The sequence below is a fragment of the Haemaphysalis longicornis genome, unplaced genomic scaffold, assembly GCF_048455015.1.
Source record: "Haemaphysalis longicornis isolate Haplotype H1 unplaced genomic scaffold, Haemaphysalis longicornis Haplotype H1 scaffold_2, whole genome shotgun sequence".
Lineage (NCBI taxonomy): Eukaryota > Metazoa > Arthropoda > Arachnida > Ixodida > Ixodidae > Haemaphysalis > Haemaphysalis longicornis.
Window position 1 is genome coordinate 53,400,466 of NW_027526295.1, and position 20,675 is coordinate 53,421,140.

The 20,675-nt window shown below is 49.9% G+C and overlaps 1 protein-coding gene across 1 annotated transcript in view; it reads left to right on the top strand.

Moving 5' to 3' along the window:
* LOC144168900 (ras GTPase-activating-like protein IQGAP1) overlaps positions 1-20,675 on the top strand; it is a 59,649-nt gene that overhangs the window by 2,229 nt on the left and 36,745 nt on the right. Inside the window, exons 2-6 of the mRNA XM_077697897.1 lie at positions 13,307-13,515; positions 14,505-14,793; positions 15,756-16,379; positions 19,064-19,228; positions 19,940-20,287. Coding sequence (XP_077554023.1) covers positions 13,307-13,515; positions 14,505-14,793; positions 15,756-16,379; positions 19,064-19,228; positions 19,940-20,287 — 1,635 coding nt within the window. The remainder of the gene's footprint in view (positions 1-13,306; positions 13,516-14,504; positions 14,794-15,755; positions 16,380-19,063; positions 19,229-19,939; positions 20,288-20,675) is intronic.

A 20,675-nucleotide genomic window follows, 5' to 3' on the forward strand; every position in this document is an offset into this window, starting at 1 on the left:
GAGGATTTTGGCTTCCTTGTACCTCGTAAACGTGTTAATGCAATCCAGTTGTCATGCCAAGCCCAAGCCACAAAGGGAGTCATCCCATGAACACCCATTAGGGTGTCTAGAATGGGAAGGTGTGATGACCGGCCAGGGAAAGCTGGCCCCCGCTCGCGTGAATGCCGCGCGGCGGCGCTGTGGTCTGGGGCGCCGTCAGCGCGGGCGGCCGTTCTGGCCGTTCTCCGTGCTACGCGTGTCTGCCACGACCCGGCGGGCACGCGTTCTGAGCTCTGGAAATTGTAGCTAATACCGCAGTTCCTTAGACAAGGCAAGGCTTGTGTTGCGCTACCGCCAACATGGGGTTTGCAACACGGCTAAATACATCCGCATTTTAAGCTGCCAGAAAGCAAGGAGGCGTTTGAGAAATGCCACATTAAAGCCGCTGAGCGGGAGCTTATGTGCGGTACAGGGCTTTTTGCAGGGTTTATGTGAAATATTGTTTTTTTCTCTTCGAGGTGAGTGCTATATTAATTGCTAGGATAACACGGCATGTTTATTCTTGCCACTCGTACTTTTTGTTGCTGTTGGTGGTGGGCGTAATTACTTAGGAAAGTTGATAACTTCGTTTTCACCAGCCAAATCAACATAAAATTGGGGCATACTTTCTAATGCAACGTCCTGGAGTCATTTCTTTCCAAAAGTAGTTCGAAAACCAAACAAAAAGATGCAAGATGTTCCTAGCTGAGCAAACTTTATTGCGTGGAGCAGAATGCAGTTAAGTTCTGCTGCTTCTTTCAAGTTATGGCAAACCTTTGTTTGTTTCTGCCTTTGCTCTCGTTTGTTTTGTAACCAAAATGCAAATAAAAATGAAAAATGTATAGCACACAATAACCGCTGCTGCTTCAGCTGTGGAGCAGCATTGTTTGTAGTTGTACCACGTACTAGATTTAGTCGCGGTAATACAGTACATTCAAAACTCGATCCAACGAACAAATTCTGATTAATGCTTTTACGAACTCGAATTAACGAAATAGATTCCCCGCCATCACCCTATTTTACGAAGAATTTCGAGCAACAGACATAGATATAAAAATGAGAAATTTCGAATGTGTTCGGACAGAACACCAGGAACATGATTGCGCCACGTCAGAAAAAAGAGGCATTTGTTTTCAAGGAACTTTACGTGATAAATTACTCAACAATCCCGTGGTGCATGGCGTCCTGGCCAGCACGCTTCCCACAATGTTGAAGGGAAATGATGCCATCATCCATGTCAATTCTTCTAGAATTGCGTCAAAGAAAAGTAACCTCAAAGACACATATTTTGCACGAGAAACTGGAGGAAGACCTGTTTACGTGGTTCAAGAATATGAGAGCCAAGAACGGTCCGCTCAGTGGGGAGGTTGTACACCCCGCGTCAAAATAGGCCGGGGCAAGCGAGCGCGAGGCAAAATGCATTGCCGCGACAACTGACGTTGCACTTCTGGTGTCGAGACATCGATGTGCGCGTGCGTGTCCAACCACGCTCGATAGCCTGTCTTTTCCTTCGCTTCAAACGGCAGCTCTTATCACATTCAGAGCCTGGCGCCAGGGGGCGCTTTCTTTGCTCAACTCGTCTTGCTCGTACACGCTTCAGCAACCGAAAAAGAGGGTGAGGATGCGTTGCTCGCTCTGCCCTGCTGTGACAGATAACTAATCTTGCCCATCTCGCGGTGACAAAATTGTATCCCAGATGCTCTCCCACCTTGGTATTTGTAACAGCGGCGCTGTTTTTGGCTGGGCTTGACTACAGCCTGTCGTATCGTTTTGCGCTCCCTCCGGAGTTCCCAGCAATGCATCTGTGTTTACAGGTAAAGCCGACTTTATGAAGATCGGCGGAAGCTTGGTGTTTGTAAGCTGGCCTTCCCACACAGCCTGTTGCGCAGCGAGGCATGGAAATCTGAGGCGGGAATATTCTTAAAGAAAACGGCTTTAACTCATGTGTTATAATATGTATTCAAAAACCAATTAAATGAAAATTTGCTGATAAGACGACTATACTGATATGCCGAGTTTCCTTTACGTGTCGTATTTGGGTAGTGAAGTTGTAAACGCTGGAGAATTAGTTTGTTGTCATTATAACGAAATATACGGAGAGAGATTGCCATTGAAGAAAATTGTTGCAACTGCGGCTCGGCGCTGGTTCAGTAGATACCAATCACAATCGATGGAACGAGATTTAATATTTTTTCGTAAAACATGCAATTGGTTGGTGAAAGCCGGGAGAGCTTTCGCCATTTCCGAACAAGCAAACCATGCGGACATGAGAAAGAGAGAGCAGCGGTTACTTCGAATTCAAGGGCTTCCATACCAGCCGCCGCTGATCCCAGCGAGTACAAAAGGTGGATTCGTCAGGAAAAAAGACAGTGCCCCGTTCTTCTTGGCTCCAATGCTCGTGCTCCTGTGCAAATTCCAGCCGCTGCTGACATTGTCGCCAGCCAGGAAAGGTTTTTGTGCAGCCACACAGTTTGAAAGCCCGGCTTCCTTCAAACGCCGGCGTTTTGTCGACATGGACACTTCCACAGAGAACTCGTCACGGATTTCACTAACATTGAGAAAGGGGTCTGCGACAACTGCCGCAACGAGGAGTTCATCCTCGGTATGCTGTGTGACCCTTGGTCGGCCAGGCCTCTGGACATCCGCAATCCTTCCTTCATCGCGAAAGGCACGCATTATTCGGATCACCGCGGTTTTTGATCGTCCCGTCCATTGGCATATGAATCGCTGTTGCAGCCCCTCCACGAGGAGTCTCGTTATTAGCTTCCAAACTTCAAATGGTGCACGTGGTGGCATTTTGATATACTGAGCCCCCTTGTCCTGCCCACCACACTGAAATACGTTTTGCGGGGAAGCGGCGGCCATTCGTAAGCTTGAGCGCATAACAATAAATAGCGTCCCTGCTGCATCCGTGCCCCACATTTGAAAACATGATCACTATGCAGATACATGCTCATCTTATCGGGGGGCCTTTGACACCAAACTTTTCTAGTTTTTGGTATTTTTTCTTCAGTACTTTACTGGGCGCTAGTCCTGATAAGTTGCCGGGAAAGAATTATCTTGACAGCTGGTCGGCTAAAATGTAAAATCTGGTCAGGATATTTCAGAGCAGTATGCTCGAGTCTAGATGGCATAATAATTATGTCGCGTTTTACATGGTATATGGGAAGCAACATGGCCACTGGGCCGCAAAGATCGCCAATGCAACATTAAAAAAATTACCCACGTATTCACCCACTCCACAAAATATGTGTTCGAAAGACGACTGCAGCAAAAACGTCTGTGTGTTCGAGATTTCGGCGCACATTAAAGATCCCCATGTGGTCAAAATTAATCCATAGCCCTCGACAGTGGCGCGCCTCAACGCCTGCGTTGCGTCGGCGCGTTAAACCCTACAATCAATCAGTCAAAGACGACTGCCTTCTGCAACCCCTGCAATGTAACACCATCTCCTCTCCAGCCCTAACACCCCTGCGTGTTCTCCTTCCCTTTAACTTCTCCTTTGCTGAATGCAATGAAAGTTTGCTCAGTTAAATTAAGTTCTCCACCGTTTGCAGGTAGCACTCACAATTTGTTGGAACGGCCGCTAGGGGGCTAGAGTGTTCGAATGGGCTCCGTGTGGGTCCCGTGCAAAATCTCTTTTCCCCCTGGAAATTCGCAAGGCACACAAACGTTTCTTGTGTGACGGACTGCTAACATCAAGCGGAACCCGCGGATACCACCCTTTGGACTGTGAGTGAATTATTTTTCATTTTACGTCCATCAGAAGCGGACCGGTGCCCGGCGACCGCGATAAGCCTAACGCTGACCGAGGCAGCGGCGGCCGCGGCTGCTCGCCGCACAGCCCAGGACTTCGGCAGCCATGAAGAAATCCCCGAAAAGCTCCGGAACATCCCGGCAAGAATCCCAAGGCAGTACGCGCACCTCAGGTGAGCGATGTCAAGACAGCGAAATGGAAGAATGTGACAGCGAAGTGCCTTCTGCGTCGAACCAGCATGGCGACGCTGCTGGCCAGCCGACCTTGGACACCGGCACCATGGACGCCAACGACGATGTGGGATGGATACAAGCCCTCAGCAGAAGAGAAAAACAGAGGTTGAACAAGGAAAAGAAAGCAGAGTTGACAGTGAAAGAGAGCGGAAAGGCCTCGCTGTCAAGTAAGCCTTTTTCAAAACCTGAAAATGAAATGCAACGTCTTCAACGCCGGCGACTCCCACCGCTGCCGAGGGATGACGTCAAAATAGTCATGAAGCCGCGTAAGGGCCTCTCGCTCAAAGACTACAGCACCATCGAAATAACGAAAGCCATTGCTGAAGCGTGCGAGCAAGGGGAAAAATATCTGCACAAGTTTGTCGTGCGCCCGCGTCTTGGCTCAAATATTCTAATAATGAGCACGCCAGACACGGAAGCGGCGAACGCGCTGCGAAAAATCTCCCGCATCAACATAAGAGGCACCTCACACGAGGTAGTGACTTACGTAGCCTTTTCGGAAGAAGAGGTGAAAGGAGTTGTGCATGGTTTTCCGCAAGACACGACTCCATCAGAACTCATGGACGGATTACGTATCCGTACCCACAACACCAAAATTATACAAGCCCGCATGCTAGGAAAATCGAAGACTGCTTTGATTACCTTCGAAGGCAACACCGTGCCAAAAGTGGTGTACTTCTACGGCGGAGAAATGCCCTGCTATTTGTACAGACCCACCAGGCAAGTGTGTTACATATGCATGACACCCGGACACCGATCTGATGTGTGCCCCACCCCAGCAGTCAAGAAGTGCCCGAACTGTGCTCTTGAAAACCCAGAAGACTGTCACCCGTGTCAGCCAAGGTGCGTGCTGTGCAACGAACAACATCCTACTGGCTCGAAAGAATGTCCACTGAAGCTCAGGAAAGCAAGGATACCGCAGGGTAACCAAAATCAAAGGAAGTCAAGAAGAGACGACACCAAGGACCGCAAACAACAACGTCGCAGGTGGTTCAGCACCGAGTGGCCGGACTTGGACGAGCAGAAAGAGGGAAGAGACAGATCCCAGTCCAGGGTGACGTCCCAACACAAGTCCCCCAGCACCTCAAAGAAGAAAGAGGATACAAAGACGGTTAAGCCTAAAGACTCCAGAGGCGCAGAAACCAAGAAACCCCCCAAGGTGAGCTGGTCTACGGTCGCTGCCTCCCTGGCTAACACCAATACGAAAGTTGACACACACAAATCAGAGCAAGATCGATTAATTGAGGAGCTCAAAGCACAAATTGACAAACAGAACGCAGAGATTGCAGACCTCAAAAAACAACTACGGCCACTCCCCAGGCAAATAATACGCGAGAACCATCAGTCACAATCCAAAAACCGCATGCCCTTCCCTCAAACTCAGCCCCCACCCATACCTCAGCCCTCGGTCCCGGAAGGTCTCTTAAATGACCCCAGTGGTATTGGGCTCTTCCTAGCTCAAATGCTCGAGGTAATGAACAACCGTTTCGACATACTACAGAGACAAGTAGATGCAAATAAAATAAGAAACACTGACGGTAAGAGAACTAGAAATGCCGGGACATCCAAGGAAAGAAAAACAGCAGATCCTAGAAAAGGATGAAAGTGACTCTGATTTCAGCTTTAGCGATGAAGAATAAAGGGATGTCAACTACTAAGAATCACCTTGAAATCTGGCAGTGGAATTGCAGAAGTCTACTACGTAAACAACACAGTTTAGAAAAATACATAGAAACAGCACCAATCCAACCTGATGTCATATGTCTTCAGGAAGCAGGCAACAACGCCAGGCTGCTGGGCTACAATACAATTAAAGGACAAGAAGAAACCCGCATAGCTACTCTCGTCAGAAAGGACATAACAACCATACAACACGCGCTCGAGACAGCCACTTCTCACGCCATTCTCATAGAGATAGTCCCAACGAAAAGAGGGAAGAAAAGCACTTTTGTGCTGAACATTTACAGCCCCCCGCGAAAAAGTGATGAAAGATTCGAGGATCTATTCCAGGAAGCTATCAAGAAATCAAAGGGCAATCAGGTCATCGTACTAGGTGACTTCAATGCTCCCCATAGAGAATGGGGCTATAAACGTAACTCGAGAAAGGGAAACAATATTATTACCGCAGCGGAGATCTGCAACCTAACTCTCGTCAGTGACCCTAATCAACCAACCAGAACTGGCGGAGAAAATGCAAGGGATACATGCCCCGATTTAACCTTCGTAAAGGAGGAAGAAGACGTCGTGTGGACAAATTTAGGAGAGAATTTGGGCAGTGATCATTCGATAATTAGTATCTCAATCCGGACTGTCCAATTTCGGAGGCGTCTCGGGACAGTTAGGATTACCGATTGGAAAAAGTTCAGGAAATACTTGAGTGGTGACAGCAATCCGGAGGAAGTAACTTCCATCAGGGAATGGTGTGCCAACGTGAAAGAAAAGTACAAACGTTCCACAGCATTTTTAAAAACTTCAACGCAGACTCCAAATATCGACTCCCATCTGGCGCACCTATGGGAAGCAAGAAATAGCCTGACGAGAAGGTGGAAGAGGCAAAAGAGAAACCGAAAGCTAAAAAGAAGGATTGCAGAAATCACTAAGAAAGCGAGAGAATATGCCGATGTCTTAGCAAGACAAAATTGAAACCATTTTTGTGAATCACTGCAAGGAACGTTGAGCACCTCAAAAAAATGGGCGATCCTTAGAAGCATGCTAGACCCCCTTGCAACAAGGATGGAAAGCAACCACATGCTCAAACGGATAGCCCATACATTTGAAGGTAGCAACGAGGACCTCATTGAAGCCTTAAAGAAAAAACTGAAAGGCAAACAGGTCCCAGAGCCCTACAGTGAAGTGTACAGGGGAAAACCAAACCAACTTCTGGACCAAGACATCACCAAGGAGGAGGTTTGCAGCGCCATTATGGCTGCCAAAAAGAACAGCGCCCCAGGATCCGATGGTATAACAAATGCGATGATCAGGAACCTCGGTGGCAGACAAGTAGAACTAACAGAATATATTAACAATAATCTATGGTTCAAGGGCGAAGTCCCTCCCGATTGGAAGCACTCATATGTCATAACAATACCGAAACGAGGAAAAAAGCCAGGAATCGACGCACTGAGACCTATATCTTTGACATCATGTGTGGGAAAAATATTCGAAAGAGTCGTTATGAACAGACTGTCAAACTTCATCGAGGACAACAACCTTGTACCACACACCATGTTGGGCTTCAGAAAGGGCATCTCCACGCAGGATGCATTTCTAATCCTCAAAGAAGTGCTACAGAACATCCCAAGAGGAGGCGAACACCTTATCTTGGCTTTAGATTTAAAGGGAGCCTTTGATCATGTGTCCCACAGGGCCATTCTACAAGCACTCAACGAATTACATTGCGGAGTGAGGACATACAACTACGTCAAAGCCTTCTTATATGACCGCACAGCATCCATTGGGATTGGAGACGTTCGCTCCGACGCCTTCAAAATGCCAAACAAAGGAACACCACAAGGATCTATTATCTCCCCCTTGCTTTTTAATATTACAATGAGTAACATAGCAAAGAAACTCCAAGACATCCCCGACATAGGTTCCATATTGTACGTCGACGACATAACCATCTGGGCCACTAAAGGCTCCCTGGCTCAAAAGGAACAGGCACTCCAAGAAGCCACGAACTGGGTGGAAAAGTTGGCAAGGGATAACGGCCTAGAGTGCACACCAGAAAAATCCGAAGTTATCAGAGTCCACGACGCCAGATATAGGAGCCCAGGGGAGGTAAAAATCAAGGTTGGGGACCACGAAGTAGCAGAGACAGATAAATTAAGAATCCTTGGGATGATTGTTCAAAGCAATGGCAGAGCAAACTTTACAATTGCAAAAATTAAAAAATCAACGCTGCAAATTGCCAAGATAGTTAGGAGGATAACCAAAAAGAGAGCAGGGCTGAAAGAAGAAGAAACTTTGCGTATCATGCAGGCCTTAGTAGTAAGCAGGGTTGCTTACAGTCTGCCTTTTCACTCTCTAAACAGGCAGGAAAAGGAACAGGCCAACGTTATATTGCGTGCTGCATACAAAGCGGCCCTCGGTCTTCCCAACTACACGGCAAATGAAAAACTCACGAATCTCGGCGTGTCTAACACTTTTGAAGAAATTTGTGAAGCTACCCTTGTTTCACAAAAGGAAAGGCTGCGAAAGACAAGAACTGGCAGGGCCATTCTGCAAAGAGTAGGCTCCAGGTTAGATGTACAATCAATTATCGACAAAGAAGACCTAAGCAACGCCGCCAGAGAGAAATTGAAAGCGCTCCCCATTTCAAGAAACATGGACCCCCACTTACATGAAGACAGAAGGAAAGCCAGGGTCAATTTCCTACGCAGAAAGTTGGAAAAAAACCCAAACGTTGTATATACAGACGCTGGCTTTTACGACAACACCAATGCTTCCCTAGTCATCGTCGACCAAGAAGGAGTAATCAGGGACTGTCTCACATTAACGAACACCAGCACAGAGGAGGCCGAAACTGCCGCCCTTCTATTGGCCGTAAGGTATGGAGAATTCAAAGGAAAAAGCCTCCAAATAATTACGGACTCTAAGAAAGCCGTACAAAACATTATAAATGGCCGAATCCACAAAAGGCTCACAAAAATTTTACCTGTAAATATCACAAAGTTCCAAAATATCATTTGGACACCGGGACATGAGGAGCTTGAGGGTAATGAGAGAGCAGACCAAGCTGCGCGAGAACTTACTAACCGCTCAGCCAGTAGTCTTAGCTTACTCACCCCTCTCCCAAATACCTTCGGTGAGCGACTCAACATTCAAAGAAAAGTCAGAGCTCTCTTTCCTCCACCAGATAAAAGCTTAACAGCTGCAGAGCATCAGTCTCTTAGACAAATACAGACGAACACCTATCCAACATCCTCAGGCTATCGAAGATGTTCCCCGAGAATTTCACAAACGCATGTAATAAGTGCGGTGAAATATCCACCCTATTCCATGCATCCTGGGGTTGTCGTACTATATGGCCCTCAGTAAACACCAACACCAAGTTATATGAGCTATGGGAGGCAGCTCTGACCAGCTCTGACCCTGGGGTTCAGAAGTATCTGATCTTTAGGGCCAAGACTGGGGCAGAGGAAACAGGGGCCCTGGAAGGAGGGAACCTACCCTTGTTCAATCAAGACCTTTCAGTTTAAATAAATGTTTCATCTCTCTCTCTCACAATTTGTTAAGAGTGCGTGACTATTTCTTTTTTTTTTCTTTTTTCAGCTGGGTGAAGTTTAGCAGATCATATTTTTTTATTTTAATTCCTGCTATTGTCCCACATTTCCGGAACGTTATTTAACGGGATGATTTTTATTTGCAGTCGTAAACACTAACCCAGCGTGTTTACTCGCCACGGAAAAAAACTCTGGCATTCTCGTTATGTTGTGAACCTGCATGAGCCATGGGAGAAGCTGAAGTAGTTTGCAATGGTTTCTGTATTTTTCCCTTGCCTTTAAAATTTTTTAGACTGTTCTTGGGGGTGTAATTGAATTCATTGGCACGCAGGCAGACCGACATTTTCACATCTAGATAGCGGAAAAAAAGAATACAGTATTTAAAACTAAGATAGCAGCCCCATTGCAATATATCCTTTGTCAGAGCAGCGCAGAACCCGCCGCGGTGGCTCAGTGGCTAAAGCGCTGCGCTGCTGAGCACGAGGTCGCGGGTTCGATTCCCGGCCGCGGCGGCCGCTTTTCTGATGAAGGCGAAAAGCAAAAACGCCCGTGTGTACGAGATTTCGGCGCACGTTAAAGATCCCCAGGTGGTCAAAATTAATCCGCAGCCCACCACTACGGCGTGCCTCATCGCCTGCGTTGCGTCGGCGCGTTATAACCCTACAATCAATCAATCAGAGCAGCGCAGAGCTTCACCCTCGCCCGCGGCCTCTGAAGCGTGCGCGAGCAAGACGGGCTGGGCAAAGAAAGTGGCCCCTGGCGCCGAGCGCTGAATGTGACCAGCGTTGCCGTTTGAAGCGAAGGAACAGAAAGGCTAGTGAGCGTGGCTCGACGCGCACGCGCACATCGCTGTCTCGACACCAGAACTGCAACGTCAGATGTCGCGGCGATGCATTTTGACACGCGCTCGCGTGCCCCGGTGTACCACAGAAACCGCTGTGTTTCGCGTGACTGCTGGGGTGCGATGACTTCAAGGCAAGCCCCAGCTGGCTCATTATTTTCACCGTGGACCTTTAGTGCATCGCTTAATTATCGTCAAGCGAGCGCCGTAGCCGCCACAATTACAATCTCATGGTAGCTGGTGGGATGCGACTACCTTTAGACATGGAATTTATAAAATCAACTGCTTGAAAAATGACAGTCCCGATTTTACGATGTTCCCAATTTAACGAAATACGCGGTTTTCGGTGACTGCGTTAGATCGGGTTTTAACTGTGACTTGCTAGAACTACTCATGTCGTGTCAAAGCGGTTTGCACAAACAGCCCAATTGTACTGAAGCGTCTTGTCGGCCTTCGGAATAGCACGCGACCACTTCAAAAGCCGGTCTTGACACGCGGGTGCACGAAAGAGGGAAACTTTTTCGGAACAAGGTTTGTATCCGAAATCGTACCCTAGCATGAAGCACCATCTCTGAGTTTTTTCTTTGAAGTAAAAGTCATATTCGCCACCGCACAGCAGTGCAGTCATACACGAAACATGCAATATTCTACAGCAAAACACACAGCGACTGGTCGTGGCTCAGTGGCTTAAGGCGTTGCCCTGCTGAGCACAAGGTCGCGGGTTCGATTTCCGGCCGCCGCGGCCGCGTTTCTGATGGAAGCGAAAAGCAAAAACGCCCATGTGTACGAGATTTCGGTGCACGTTAGAGATCCCCAGGTGGTCAAAATTAATCCGGAGCCCTCCACTACGGCGCGATTAATCGCCTCCGTTGCCTCGGCGCGTTAAACCCAACAATCAATCAGCGACTAGTCCGCGCTCAGGCGCCGATACAGGGGCTGGCCGCTGGACTGGCTTTCTCCCGCGGAAACGCTGACGGTGCCCTTGACGACAGCGCTCTGTTTTGCCCTAGCGGCAGGCACACGCCAGAGGCACACCCGCTCTGCGGGAAAGGCGGCGCGGTCATCACACCTTCCCATTCCTGCTACCCTACCCCCATGACGACATGGCTTACGAGGCGCAGTTTCCTCTCTAGTATACTAAGAAACTCTATGGCCGATATCCGCCGCCGGCTTGGCGCATGCGCTCTTCGTAGCTGAGTCGTCGCTTGAGGACGTGACTAGTTGCGCACCTGGCTAAGAGGAGCGCTGCGCTCGCCTAGTAGGTGCAAGCGTGGCCATTGCCTCCTGTATTTTTCCGACAGTGTCTACTTCTGCCGGCGAGGGCCGAATAATTTTTCCCAAACTCTACCGGCGGTATCCGCCCATTCGCTGTTTCGCCTGGCGCATGTTTCGCCTGGCGGAAGAAAAACAAACGTAGCGCGTTTTTCCTCACCACTGACGCCGTTGGGACCTGAGGGAAAACGTCAAGTTGCCCTTGTTGCAACCAGGTTGGTTTACCGTGGCGAATCCGTGAGATGCGCTATATCGCACAAAAAAAAAATCCCCGATGTTTTCAATAGTTTTGTCCAGTCTCTGCCCTTTTGTTCTGAAGGGTGCAGTGCAAAGGCTAGGTCAGCTACCACCTGCCCTAGAAATGGTTGGAAAAATCAAAGGAAAGGAAGAATATGAAAAAAAAATTATTCGGCTCGCGCCGGTGCAATACCAATTCCCCGCTGTTACCGTCCGGTGTCGTGTGACTTTTGGCAGCCAATGGGAGGCGACCGCGGGTAGAATTTGGGAAAAATTATTCGGCCGGCGCCAGTAGTATAGACACTGCCTATTTGATGTCAAACGCATCAGCCCTGAGCAGCAAACCAAGCATTTTCCTTCGACTCCAGCATTTTCTCCCGTATTGCTAGCCTTCCTAGCGCTTTAGTCACGTGACCAGTTAATGTTGGGGCGGCGCGTGGTGGAAAGTGGCAACGTTGGCAGAACGTGCTCCGCCGCGGCGCTGAGTTTTCTATCGCCGACCAGAGCGCCGCTGCTGCGGCAATCTTGAATGTCGTTTGCCTTGGGAACCAGGCATGAACCGCCCTCGAATTGAGCTACGGTCGAGCGATCCCGGTTAGGCTCGGGGCCTCACCTCACGACATATGGGAAAAACAGGCGTCCCACTCACTCCCATCCTAAAGCCGGCCGTGCGTTTCGCATTGAAAAATGCACGAAGCGATGGCTTGGTCATGAATGAAAGCAGGCCGGGCCGTCTTCTCTGAGCGCTGCGCGGTAGTCGGAGGCTTTGAGCCGTCGTCGGCAGGCGGCGTCTGACAACACAGCCCGGTGATCTGCTAACCAAGACTTGACCAGGGTAAAAACCAAGCTTTCGCTTTGAATATCAAGGGTTATCTGAGTTAAGCCGCAGCCACGTTTTGTGGTCTATTTTGTATAGCACCAAGAACAACGATGGCGGTTACCCGCGTATTTAGAAAATAAAAACAATGTTATCCTGCGATGTTCTCCCATCGAAAACAATGTTTTTTTATGGAAGAATGGTTGCCATGTTGAGACGTCTGCGGCTAACTTGAAAATGTGGCGTGACCTAGCTTGTGCAGAGCTCAGATGATGTCGCCCGCGTGTTGGTAAGTGCTCGCTGGGAATGTGGTGGATGGAAAACGGCTTCTCGAAGAATCCGCGCAAGCTTGCATATGGGAAACTTGTTGAGTAGAGTACCCTGACCCCTTTTAATGGGCTATTTCTCGGGTAGCCTGACTGGTACAAACTTGACGGGAACTAATCAATGCGAAAACAAACCACTAGCAGGGCGGCGTTGATGGGATCTGTTCCGTTCAGTTTTGCTTTCTTTTTTAGGGCTATTTCACGGCTTGTGTTCAGCCCAGACGCAAGGCATGCGCAGTCGATTTATGGTTTTCGGCCCTCGCTTCTTTGTTGGGCACGCTTAGCATCAATACTTCGTGTCTTCCATTTTGCTTATCTCTTCGTCACTGCAGATACGTGACAGAGCGGCCTCGTCGTTGCGTATTTTATTCTCCCCTACTGAAGTCAACGTTAAGCACTGCTTAAACCTGTGCCCGCAAGCAACATAGACCTCAGCTTCACACCAACGGATTAAGAAAGATAAGCTACATTTCGCTACAAAGCGCTTAGAGCTGGATGCCGGTTGTTTTTGCCCCTTGAATGCGCATGTCCGCGATACCCAGACAACTCAGCGCAATGGTGAGCTCCATCTCTGACGCAGGTTCGGCGGACGCTGCTCACAAACTCGTCGGTTCCCATGCCGGCGTTCGACCTCATCGATGACATCCTTGCCAAGGAGACGAGCGCAGACTCCTCGGCGGTGGTCGCCATCAACACCGCCATCGACAGGGGCGAGTCCGCTATGCTCCTTGGTGCGCTCTCGACACCGTCTGCCCAGCTCTGGGGGGTGCAGCCCGAGAACATAGACAGGTAAGGGGGCGGTTTTCTACACCAGGAAGGGTATTCCGACACCTTTCTGGGGCCATTCATTATATGGCACCCGTTCATTGCATTATGTACAGCGTTCAATTCGGATGCATGCAAAAGACGCGTAGCTTTTTTTCTCCATTAGGAATACTGCCTTAACAGTGTTGAGACAGGGAAAAAACGTTTAGGCAGGATGCCAAGTGCTAAAGCAACGCATTTGTAATCGGCCTCACGGCTGTGGACAGGCGGTTGTGTCCTAAGAAAAAGTTTTAGGCTCCTAGCCCTATTCCTATGACTACACTGAATGTAATAAAAGCATCCTGGTGCAAGACTAACGTAAAACATGCTAAGTACTAAACTGGATTCGTTTAACGCATTGTGATACCATGTTCTATGCGTTTTCCAAATGGGGCGTATTAAAACCACGAACTCCGATGTCGCTATCAAAGAAGCACCTTCTGAGTCGTAAAAATAGTTTGCCCAAATCGAAGTCCCCCTTACACAGTGCTGTCAGGGCGAAAGTGCGGAGATGGGAGGCGAAGCGAAGTGCTGTAAGAAACTTGCGTGGAAGACTATACAGTCATAATTATTGTAAAGGAGTACCAGTTGAGCAGGCCATGGAGACGCATGGTGCGAACACACAGCTGCGCCACACGAAAAACCGTCTCAATTCTCCGATTCCAGACAGTCCACTGGGAGTATGAGGATTCCCTTCGGATAGGTGTGGCCGTAAGGGTGCATATGAACGCGAGCTCCTGATTGCATGCTGAACCGTCTGTAGGTGGTCCAGAACTGTTAATCGATGGATGTTGCCGAACACACACCATGAGTCGGTGATCACATACTCTTAACCGAATATAAAGACACCACAAGCTTTGGGCGTAAAGAAACAGTTGGGCTCTGTGGCGATAGAAGAATTGATAAAAGTAAATTGAAGGATCCCCTCCAGGGGTTTGTGCCGTCTTCAGAGCTTCGCGTCACTCCCGGCGCAGGTACCTGGAGGTCCTGGAGCGTGCAAAGGCGGCCAAGCTGGAGCATCGCGCCGTGAGCCGATTCTCGGCTGGCGGCGATGAGGAGGCCGTGGACGACATGTACGAGCGGCTGCTGAGCCTGGCCGAAGTGCAGGGATACCTTTTCGAGACCAACGTCAACGTCCTGCTGGGCCAGATCGACGCCGCAGTGGAGCGCGGTGACCGGGCGCTCTTCGGCCAACTCCTCCTCACCAGGTCGGACCTGGGCGTTCACGACCTCGAGCCCGGAAACGTGCACGCCTACTACCAGGTAAAGTGCGACCTCCCTGCTTCATTTCAACAGCCGCTCCCCTGGCGCTCGGCGCATATTTCAACCTGCTTAGGCTCAGCGCGAGCAATGACTAATTACTGCGAATACAGAATGAACTCGCTCTAATGGAGATTCCCGGAGAAGGCGCGGCCGCCAATGTATTTCGGGGATCGTCAAGGACAGCAATGTTATGGTTGAAACCTAACCACACGCTACTTAATGCTCAACTGCTGTCAAAATCAAAACGTGCATTAGAGATGGGCCAAACCTATTTACGCCTATTAGAATCAAGCATCAGCGATTTCTGGGCGCAAGACTTCCATGTAGTGATACCTTCACGGAACTCCCGTCCCTTAATTTATGGCGTGAGAAGTGGATATTCTGTATCGCTGGATCGATTATCTCGTTGGTCATACAGGCTGGATTGAGTCGTTCGTGTCGGCGGATTTTTGGGGTCGACTGGAACTTCGGTCCAGATGAACTTGTGCATCGCGTTGGATTTTCCATCTTGTTGGGGGCCCGGTGGAATCTATCTTCTGTGTAGATCTTTTTGGTCAAGAGAGTGTGTGCTTTTTATTGCTTTTCGTTATGTACGTTACAACCCCAACAAAACAGCCGACTTGCCGATCTGCCGAAAGCCAATAAGAGGTACGTTTTGTACTGCTGAAGTCCTAGTGAAGCGATGAAAAATGCATCACAGTGTAATCCGTGGTAAGCGACATGTCAGCCAGACAGTCCTGATTTACGAATCCTATCGCACTCCAGATCGCCAAGAAGAAACGTTTACTCGTGTGTTCGAGGTCGCTTCCACGATTGCCGTTTCTCCGCCGTTTTCAGCTGGTTGCAAATATGATTTCGGTGCTTTAGGGACTGCTAAGTTGTTTCCTTAACGAACATTTTTTGTCCTGTGTTATCTTTAGTAACCGTTCTACCGTATTCTCGGCTGCCCTTTCCTCGCGCAGGTACTGCTCAAGATAAAGGAGGACGCCCAGCAGTCCGGCGCGTGCTTCAAGCTGGCCCGCAGCGACCTGCAAGTGGCCGTACAGCTGGCCAACAAGAAGGTGCGGGAAGAGACGCAGCTCGAGGCCTGCATCGGCGCCATCAATGCGTCCCTCGACTGCGGCCGGGCAGAAGACACGCTTGAGGCCCTGCGGGAGCCCTGCTCGCAGCTGCCCGCCGTGTACCCGCTCGCGGCGGCCATCTACCACGACCAGCTGGCCTTCATCCGGCGCGAGGCCGGCCACAACCTGGGCCACGACGAGCTGGTGGCCGGCGTCTGCATCCTGAACGCCATCGCCGAGCTGAACTTCGCCCTCAGGGCCAGCGGCACCTTCGACGTGGTCGCCTGCCTGCAGAACCCGCACGCCCACATCGCCGAAGTGCGGCCGCAGAGCCACGACCGCTACGTGTCCCGGCTGCAGAGCGTCCTCTCGGTGAAGAGTCGCGGCGTCTCGACTGCAGCCTTCCTGACTCACACCGAGGTACAGGACGTGGTGAGCGAGGTGAACGCGGAAGACGATGGCCGGCTTTACCGGGAGGACGCTATCCATCGCATCAACCAGGCCGTCGCCTCGGGCTCGCCACAGGTGAGTGGGGAAAAGCTTGCGAACGTGGCCTCAAGGGGTAACTATGTGCACATAGAGCGATTTTGCCGAGCGACGCGACAGGCGTAACTTAAAGGCTTCAGTGACCCTGTACGGGGAGAAAGCGACCGAAGCGAGCGACGCAGACTCCCGGGACCGTTATATTACCAGTATAATCCTGTCGCCGTCCCACTCGCTTACAGTACAAGGCTCACTAAACTCGTTGAATGATAATTGTGGCACTGTTCGGAAAAATGCTCCATGTACTTACTGTAGTATCCTAGCCAACCGCCATTTTTTGTGAAAAATTGCTTCAGAAATGCGTGGAGGCGGGCGATTAACCATCATACGGCGTTGCCTTGGAGGAAAGAAAAGAAAAAAGAAGGCCGACCGAAGGCGCCCGTTTTTCTACTCGTGGTGGAAGTTTGTTGCAAGTTTTAGCAGGCAGTTTTAAAGGAAAGGAAACGATTCTTCCGCGGCATGCGGGACAATAAATTCCCAACGCGGCGGAGGCGGAAGGGAAGGTGGGCAGGGAGGGGCGGAGACGGAGGGTTTTACTCACGGAGCACACTGTAGATGGCGCGGCGGACTTACCCAGCGTTCCCCGCGCAGAGGTGCGTGCTCGCCGGCGTGCGCATCGGCGGTACGGCTTTGTCGTCTGCCGTAGTGACGGTTGTTTTTGGCCTGTTTTGTAGCGGCTTCTTGTTAATTGCGCGCTTCTATCGCAAGTCTTGAATAACTTGTTCGACAGCACCTCCTCGGTTACCCGGGCCCGACGGAATTAAGGGGTCGTACGGCAATTATACGTTAAGGATTGGTTTGCAGGGCCGGTAAACGAAATGTAGAGACCCCATACACACATCTGGCTGCTATAGAAACGCTACCTTTTGCGCACCGCTTGCAACGACTGGGACTCCGTTTTCTTAATTGATGAATACAAGTTCAGTTGTGTTTTAAGAGGTATTACAAGAGGCGAAAAGAGCACCGGCTTCTGATAAATAGCGATTATAAAAGTTCCCTCAGTTCCACTATCTCAGTGGCAGTCCGATCTTTATGGTGGAACTCCGTTGTCTGGTCAAACAGCGGTTGGCATTTGTAGTACACTGCCCACTATGGGCTGCCAGATGGATGCTTGGCCGTCCTTTCGGGCTGGACTACCACGAAGATAGTGGAAGCCTGACAAATGTTCAAAATAAGGGGAGTACGCGTAAGTCAGCCTTCAGTAGCCCTGTCGGATATGGAAATTAACTGGTAGACATGAAATGATGTAAGGTGTAAAGTGTCTTCTTCTTGCGTTTGTGTGTATGACGTAATATGTACACGTTTGATACTGCGCGACGATGGGGGTTGTCGAAGGGGGTATAAATGGGGTGTGTGATAAAGAAAAATCCAGGTCTTAGCCTGCGCTGGTCTTTGTCTCTTTTTCGTTCAGTCATCGTTTTTTGTGCGCTCAAGTTAGTCAGGAATTGTCATCAACTAGCCCGCGTTTGCGTTATTGCTTTGTTTCTTTCCAACTCCATTTGAGGTTAAAATTGCCATGTCAGCCTTCAGGTAGATAGGGACACGAGGATGAGGCTTCTGACGCCGGGCCGAGGGCAGCATAATACTTCCCAGCGGGCCGCAGGTTGCCGACCTCTGCTCTATATAGCTGGCTACGGTTTCTATATAGAGAAACTACGGGATGAGGGATGAATTACGCAAACCGCCGTGGTGGGCGAGTGCCATAGCAAATGCTTCCGGGGCTCCCGTCCGCCGTGACCACCATGATTAGCTGGCACGAAAGCCTAAATACCGGCTATGTACTTCCCATGAAATGAGGCGAGTAATGCAAATATTTGGCCGCCCTTTTCAAGGCGAAAGCCCCTTTCTGTGAAAAAGCGCCTTTGTTATTTGTGTCGTAGGCCGGTCGAGAAAAAGTCAAATCTGTGACCCGGGGGGATTAGGACCATGATCTGTATGGTAGCAACCCTGTTCTATACCGTTTTATGTCCGCTCGTTATCAGCGTAGAACAAATTTTTTGCCGTTGTTCCTTCGTGCATATGCGCACTTGGAGATTGGCCACGAATGTGAAGCTATGAGGGGCAATGTGGTCGATTCAGAACAATCCACAATTCAATGGACAGGGAACCAAAGTTTTGGAATAGAGCATGCCGCGTGACACTCAAATGCAATGGCAGGGGAGTAGACCTGGTGGACACCAGCCGCGCAGAACCCAGTTTCTATATGGGAAGCTGTGGAATGCACCAGTTTGCTTTCTGGTGGGATTACTGCCGTAAGATAAACAAAAGCGAAGACACACATACATAATGGATGAATATACACGACGGTTGTAGTGATTCGCGCCAGAAGGTTAGGAAACGAAAGAATGATGTGTACCTACGGTGGGGCAGTAAAATCCTGAAAAGGTATAACAAGGCATTCACCTTCAAAGCCTGTACGCAGACTTAAGAAAGGATTTCAGCAAAAATCCCGGAATGGAAGGTCTTTTTTGCAAACCAACGTTTCCAACATGTCCCAATGTACTTCGCACATCAACGGGCGAGGTCTGAAAACAGGTGCGGCGACCGCGATATGTTTAACCTGACGCGGTGGTGATCCGAGGCTCGCTCAGGGCGCAGTGGACCATTCAGTTCAGGGGGCAGCCGTGGATGTGGTTTGAGATTTGCACCCGCTTTTTGCATTGTAGGACACCATTAAGGCCCTCCTGGACCCGGCGGCGGCAATCGCGCACCTCGGCCGGGACCACATGTTGTTGTACCAGAACCTTCTGTCCCTCAAGCAGCGCTGCCTGGAGGGAGAGAGGCAGCTCAGCGCTGAAGACGTGCAGAACGTCGTGGACACAGCTAACCACGTGAGCTGATTTCACCAAAGAAGGTGCCTGTTTCGCATCAAATGTAAGCGTGGTGAAAATACATCCTCAGCCTGGTCATCCCTTCACAACGCCCTTACAACCTCGCCTAGAAAAGAGAAAACCGCGGATACATTACGCTACGCGGTAACTTTTCTAGGCGACCTAGTCGCCGCTCGTTTTCAAGGATGAAAAAAGTGCGCGTAAAAGACAAGACAGTAAGGAAGGGACAGGACGGGCCAGACTCAGAAGTGGCTTTATTGATAAAGCGAACACGACTATAGACCATTGCACACGCGCACAAAGCAGGCAGTTTTTGCTCTTTTCTTATCAATGCACCATCCTGTTCAAGAACTCACTCACTTCCGCACAATGTAACAGATGCCTCGCTCACGCAATTTCCATGGTTTTTAGAAATACAAAAAAGGCTTCTACCCAATTCGCGGGCGACTCAATCCCGGCTCCGTGCACGGATATTTCAGCTTGAATGTTCTTGGTCAAGCGATGTGGCAAAAGGTTATAAGAACAGAGTACATTCTGCTTCGAAGTGTTAGGGAAAAGCGTACTAGGGTAGATATCTTGCGCCGCGGCCAATAAAAATATGCAACCCCTCTTACGGGAGGGCCTCCTCGGATCGCGGAGCACCATAGTGAGCTGCCTGTTCGTTGACGCCGATTCGCACAACTTTTTGACTCGCACTGCGGCCCTTTGCAGGTGGCTGTTCAGGCGAGCGATATGTGCATCGGCTTGGCCACGGTGAACGTGGGCGTTTGCAACCAGGAGGAAGAGGACGTATGCCGAGGCCTGGAGAGTCTCAAGGCCATGCAGCTGTTCTGTGGCGCAGACGCGGCCGTCACCAAGGCCTACATGCGCGAGCTCCACGAAATCTTCCTGGAGATCCGTCGCCACGCGTCTGTGGGCAGTGACGCGCCCATAAAGTGGTTCAGCTACGTCGTGCGACCGGGCCTTTTCTTCAACCTCAACGTCGTCGAGTTCGCCAGCGAGTGGTCCACCTTTCCCAAGGCCGACCCCGACTCTTTCCTCTCCTTGGACGATGTGCAGGTTTACTGGCCTTTAAACCTCCTCCTGACCTCCTTTAAAGGCGATGGAAGTTTAAAAAGACTGGCTTCTGCTGTTGCCTCATCATGCCCGCCCGTTTATTTGTAAACTATATCCATACGGCTTCGTTCGGCAACTTTTGTGTATAAGACGAGCAGACTCAATCTGCATCTTCCTTCCATCACGGTTTTCATTTTTGAATTGTAGCCGTGACCTCTCTTTGTGGCAGTACGTTTCCTGATGGTGGATCCCCCGTTGGCATTATTTAGGCGCACTCTTCTGAATGGCCTCCCACAGACTTCATTGAATATATTATTGCTACCCCATATAAAGCTACTTCGACTAATGCCGGGTCTCGTAACGTTTTTTTGTTTTTTTATTGACGACCCGA